Source organism: Anser anser (assembly GCF_964211835.1).
Source record: "Anser anser genome assembly, chromosome: 13".
In the NCBI taxonomy this organism is placed as follows: Eukaryota; Metazoa; Chordata; class Aves; order Anseriformes; family Anatidae; genus Anser; species Anser anser.
Window position 1 is genome coordinate 686,563 of NC_139734.1, and position 6,273 is coordinate 692,835.

Below are 6,273 nucleotides of genomic sequence, written 5' to 3' on the forward strand. Positions count from 1 at the left end.
CTTGTGCGCTTATGTCCATCAAGTAAGACCTCTGAAACCATACTAGAAAAAATCTGCGGGATTTGATATGTTCATGTACTAGAGCTTTAGAAAAAGTTTAATTCCTATATGCAGCATGTCTTCTGTCCTGGTTATTGATACGTACGAAATTAGTAGCAATCCCTTTTTTGATCTCAACACTAGGTTTAGACAAAAAATTGCGACACCTTAAGGAACCTGTCCTGCATCTCATACAAGCACAGAAGTTGCAGTGTCTCAATGCTAGCAGTACAGTTGGTGGTAAAATCTTTAGTAGGGTGAAATAGAGGCCTCACACCTTTCAGAGAAAAAAAGAGATTATTCCCACATACTTGCAACTATGCTGCAGAGTGTACTGCTGTTACTCTAGTGCTACAAAGGTCCAAAAATCACTGAACAGTTATTAGCCAGTTTTGTATTCCTTTAATTTGTTGAAAGACTGCAGTAGAGGATTGAAGTTTTTATTGAGGATCACTGTGTGGAAAAATTCTGATTGTTAAATGTCATTTGTATGACTTAAGAACCGCGTTTTGGAGTACAGAATTCAGTATTAATTCCAGAAGGGGTAAGGGGAAGGACATTAGCTAGTAATCCCGAACAAAAGCAGTGTATAGAGCTATACTGATTTTAATCGCAGTATTCTTACAGTTGGTCTGTTACTGAACAGATATGTTTTGGGGAGATATGGTGGCCAGGGAGGCGTGTGTGTTTGTGTGCTTCCTCTTCTAGTTAAGGTTCTGGGGTCTGGTTTAGTCAGGAAAATTCGATGAGGCACCTTGTGTAAAAGGAAATGTTAACCAGCATTTTTCAACACGGTGTAGTCCCTTAAAAGTGTCATAGATGAAAAGAGGCCATAACCGCTGGGGGAAAAAGTTAGTGGGAAACTGAGAGCAGGATCACATTCAGTAGTGAGAGAGCAGCAGCCTAGGGAAAGCTGATGAATGACTGTAACAGATAGTTCTATTTTAAGTGTAAAACAACACTCAGTACTTTATAATGGTGGTCTTACCAGAGGGTTCTTCTCCATGGCTCCTAAAAGCACGTCTTGAAGGCATTCGAGTGCAGTGAACTTAAGCTGTAAGAGTTGGGCTGGTAAGCTTGGCCTGATTTGAAGCTGTAGGCATGGGGCTATAATTTCTGAACAGGCTACAAAAGAAACTGTACCACTGTGCTTTTCAGTGCTCCGTTTAGCAAAGCCATCAAATTGTTGCAGGCAATTGATGTTGTTCTTCTAAGAGCACCTGAAAGATATTTTTGTTTGAAGAGTTCAGAGGTACCGGTTAATACTGGTTCAGATAATTACAGCCAGCTCTTGGTGTTTGTGACCAATAAAGTTTGTGGCTCCAAAAGGAGTGGGTTAGTGCTAACTGATTAACTGCTGTATATGCAGAAATATGGAATCTGATTACTTACGCAGAGAGCACTTAAAATGTGTTGTTTTGCTGGCTCTCAGTGAGTTGCATCTTAATGCTACCAAGGAATAAGCTTTTTGCTTCTGGCCCAAGTTTTTTAATTTGGTGAAAGCCTTTTCTGTGCACGTGCACATGCCAGAGAGGTTGCTTAAGTAATAGAAGCTATAGTAGCTGCTATCTTCTGTTTTTTGTAGAAGACAGAAACTGAATTCGTTAGCTTTGTAACTGTTATGCATACTAGAATTGGTTTTCTCCCTTTTGAAAATAGTAGAGGGTATGCCTATGTCAGATTTGGTGAGCAAGGTGATCAGATGAGGGCACTGCAAGACTGCCAGAACGCACCAGGCCTGGGGGGAAAAGGAATCCGGCTGAGCATAGGAATTTCTAAAAGGTAACCAAGGAGTTGTGCATTGATACAGTTATTCTAAATAATCAGATTCTTGTAGCTCTGCCTTTGGAAAGTCTGTGGCCCTTGCTGTAGTGGCTGCACACAGGATGCAGTCTACAAAACCAGAAATGCAGAAGTCTTATGTTTTGACTCCCTGGATTCATCAACCTGCTTCAGGATGGCTGGGGGAATCCAACTGTTAAGTCTAGCCAGACAGCGCAACTTGGGCTTAGCTGCCATTGCAACCAGCCTTGTTTCTCAACAGCAGCAAAGCTGAATGCATTGGTAAATATTTTCAGGTTTGGGCCTGCATAAGGTAGAAGGGACAACAAGTGGTTTTATATGCTAGGGAGTTCTTGTTCTTAGAGCTTTCCCTCTAGTTTGAGAGAAGCACATAACTAGTTTTATAGTGGGTTGACAGGAAAGAAGTGGGGGGGAAAAATGGGAACGCAGGGGGAAAGCCAAAGGCGTTATTACTAGAACAGGTTTAAAATGCTATTCTTTGCTTTTCATGAGCTTAGGGCAATGGGGAGTTTAAAGCTTAGCACTTCCTGAGAGGGTTTCTTACTCTACCGGCTCAGTTCTATCACTTATTTAAGGCAATTCAGGTCTCTGAACGGTTAAAGAATTGATACCAAATTTGATGAACTTTGATTCAGGATACTGACAAAACAGGACTTCATATAAACAATTTCAGTATGTTCATGAGGTTAGCTTGTGTGTTCTGTTAAATAGTAAAAAATGACACTTCTGTTTCTGTTTACCTAGCATAATTCTGCAAATGTTGCCTCCTTCTGCTTTAGAATGGAAATGCTCTTCTCCAAGAGAGCACTGTCCAAACTTCTTTGCCAAAATTTTTTGATTAAATTAATATTGTTTTATTTTGAAAACAAGAATAAGCCACAAACATGTTTTCTTGCTTCGGCTATCCAGAAGAACGTCAACAGTATTTTCAGATTTTCCTTCCCTACACAACTGTATGTAGGAAGAGTGCAGTTGGAAGCAGAAGACCTAAGATGATGTATCTTCTGTTTGTTTACTACAGTAACAAGACAATGGATTACCTCTTTATTAGAACTTGTGTAGCTTTGCAGTATTGAAACAAATGTAGGTATTAAAATACACATCAGTAATACGTTTCTGAATGGCTGAGTACCGTGCTCTCTTAGCATTGAAATACCCAGCCATTGGATTAGTTTGTCCCTCATGTTTGCTGAGTTTGGAAGCTATTTCAGAATGCCTTCAGCTTGTATTCTTCCCCAAAAGCATAGAACTCACTTCTCTGCATCCCCAATTCAAGTGAGAGAAACTGGGCACTGCAGACACAGGAGGTCTGCCTGTACAGAATCAGTGAAGACAAGTCTAAACAGCGGATTTTTTTGAATATGCAGCTGGGTTATCTGAATGTTCTTTATGCAGTGTACCTCAGTTTTAGTACAGATAGCACTTGTCTTGGTTCTTGTCATTAGTCTGAAGCTGCCCCTGAGAAAATCTTGAAAGGGAAAGTAGTGAAAGCTAATCAGCTGGCCCTTTCTTCTTAAGAACCAGCGTATTTTGTAATTCTCCCACTAATAATAAGGCGTCATGCTGGAGAATCGCGATTGTGTTGTTAAGCAAGACTGACTTCACCTGAGCGGTATAGTTGGCAGCTGTTGAATGTTTAATGGACTTTAAACAAACAAAAAAACTGAGCAGGTGGAGGTAGACATGGCAAACTGACAGGCAGCGTCAGATGCTTCTTTGAAATGGATAATCTGACTCCATTCACTTCTTTCTGGAAATAAGATCTAGTAATTAACCAAACAAAAGATAGAAGGGTTAAGACTGCATCTTTAAAGCAGCTGTGCTTGATAAATGTCTCTGGTCTTAAATCAATCTTTAGCAAAGCACAGAGACATAGCAGCAGCTTGCTTATGCCAACGCTAAAAATACTTGATGTGTACAGGTAACCATGTCAAGGCTCTGGAGTTAATCCATGAGAACAATTCCTTCTGGTATTGGCAAAGGTGAGGATGCTTGCTTCTATAGAAATGAGGTTTTGAGCTGTGACTTAAGCTGTCACTTAGGTGACTGTTTAGGAAAGCTTCCTTTTAAGCTTTGAAGTATGTAAGCTGACAAATTGTTTAAGTTCAGAACTGGGTTTACAGTCTCTTGTTCTCTGACTGTATGCAACTTCTCATGTTTCAGACTGAAAGCAGAATTGCAGCGGTACCAGTCATGCAACTATAATGATTATTGCCAAGATTACCAGAACTACCACTCGCAGAGGAGTTACGATGCTTACGCTGACTACAACTACAGCTCCTATGCTCCCTATGACAGCATGCAAGCTGTTGGAGACTGCTCTTTAGGAGATTCTTTAATGGCTCCAGCTGTTTTTGAGGTAAAGATAGTGCACGCTTGCTGTAAAGAAAATATTTCACAGATAATACGTTGTACAGATTTGTGTGAATCAGCAAAAAGAATCCGAAGTTGAAAACATGCTTTCTGCTTAGTGTGAAGTTAAAAGAGCAGATTCCATTCAGAGGTGTTTGTATTTAAGTGCTTAAATAGTAAATCCATAGAATTAGTGATTTATACACCATTATTTGTTCACGCATACCAAAGAATGGTTTTGACAGCATAATTGCGTACGCTTCTTCTGTTCCTGTTCTTCTGATTTGCTTTGCTTAAAGCAAATTAAACAGTTGTTTTAAGTGGTCTTATCGTGGTCAATGTATTAGTTGTGACCTCCGGAGGTCCCTTCCAACCTGTACTGTAATATTGGCTTTCTTCTAAAAATAAGTAGATAAAATGCCATCTATCCTTGTAGTTGTAGGAAGAAGGAATGGGTTGAGACTGCAGCACTTTGAATCTGTGATGCTTTCTGAAATGAGTTATGATTAAACTTAGCCTTTTCTGTCTTTCAGGAATCTTCAGTTATGACTGCAATCGGTGATGACCTAATTACTGACGGTAATAAGGGTTCTATCATTGTCACTTGAGTTTAGCCATCCTTGTGCCTTTTAACAATACAAGCCAACCTCTACTGGATGAAGAACATCTTGAAAATTCAGCTGAGGTCAAACCTCTGTGGGGTTGATCTGCAATCAGCTGGGGTTTTAAAGCTGATACAGCATACACTGACCGCATCAAGTAAAACGGGACACTGTCAATGCTTCGCAGCAGGTTTCTTGTACCTGTGCCTTCATTCCCATTTGAAAATGGTCTAAGACAGAATTTTGTTCTTTGTATTGGTTCCGCTAAACAGATTTTATATTAGAAACTCAGTAATATGCAAAAGCTTTGTTCTCCACCCTGAGGTAAAAGCTTATGTTGCAGATTCCAAAAGGAGGATTCAGCTTGCACTTACAAATACGGTACAAAACATATTTGTGTCCTGGAAGGTTTGCAAAGTTCCTCACGTGGAGGCATTTTGTGTTAGTGTTTAGAAACTATCCTATGTAACGTGTATTGCCGTAGAAGTGAATTAAATGACTCTTGGGAGGGTTTCATGGCTGATTATCCGTAAACGTTATCTTTACTATCTTAAACATTGTCTTTGTCTTTATCTTGAAAGACAGTTCTAGTCCCAGCCTTCTAATATAAAAATTCCCAAAAGTTGGAGCTGTGAGGCTCAAAATTTTAGAGGACTAAATACCTCACTAAAATTAGTAGATCTAATAGCTTATTACACTTAGCTTAAAATACATTTTATTAGCCATTTCACGTGAAGTTTTTTTGTGCGCATGCCTCAGATTTGATACTTGGACTTACCAGGCTTTTATTTTCAGATCCACAGCTCTACTTGGATGTTGATGAAATGAACAGACAATTCACGGAGACAAGCGAAGAACTCTACGATTCACTCATGAATTGTCACTGGCAACCTCTGGATACGGTCACTTCTGAAATCCCCTCTGCTATTTAAGTGTCTTCTAGAGCATGACCGTTATGACCAAAGTGCTAAAACTACATTTCTTCTACATTATTCTAGCTCATAAGTTTTAAAGCACAATGATAGGTTGGGTTTTTTTTGCTATGCTTTTGACAGTTTCTGTAATCTTTTTGTTCATCACTCCCTTCTTGGAGCATCATGAAGTCATGTAAATATTCGAGAAATGTAAAGAGGTAAATGGGGTCTAAAGATAGACTTGCCTGTGTAAATAAAAAATTTGTTTCTGCAAACCTGCCAGCAAGGGATTTTACTTGTACCTGTGTGCAGCATGTTCTCTTCCGGCTTATGGAATTTAACAAGGTAGTAAGGGTATTTCATCTGTCTTTATTTTTATATGGGCATTAGGACACAAGCAAAATCTAGCTTTCCCTTGTTTTCCTGGTTCCTTAGGTAAGCGACAAGCCAAGCCTTTCATGTGCTTGCTTAGACTGGAAGTATGTATGGGAGACACTCACAGGCCTTGCTATGGAAACACCTGTGCCCACTTTTTCCTGCAGGCTGCTGGCTCTAACTGTACT

At 39.7% G+C, this 6,273-nt stretch overlaps 1 protein-coding gene across 1 annotated transcript in view; it reads left to right on the forward strand.

Moving 5' to 3' along the window:
* Nucleotides 1-5,982, forward strand: part of LOC310880929 (uncharacterized protein C6orf52) — a 39,165-nt gene extending 33,183 nt beyond the window's left edge. The window contains exons 2-4 of the mRNA XM_083797467.1: nt 4,006-4,201; nt 4,728-4,773; nt 5,592-5,982. Of these exons, the coding sequence (XP_083653593.1) occupies nt 4,142-4,201; nt 4,728-4,773; nt 5,592-5,728 (243 nt within the window). The 5' untranslated portion in view covers nt 4,006-4,141 and the 3' untranslated portion in view covers nt 5,729-5,982. The remainder of the gene's footprint in view (nt 1-4,005; nt 4,202-4,727; nt 4,774-5,591) is intronic.
* The last annotated feature ends 291 nt before the right edge of the window (nt 5,983-6,273 follow it).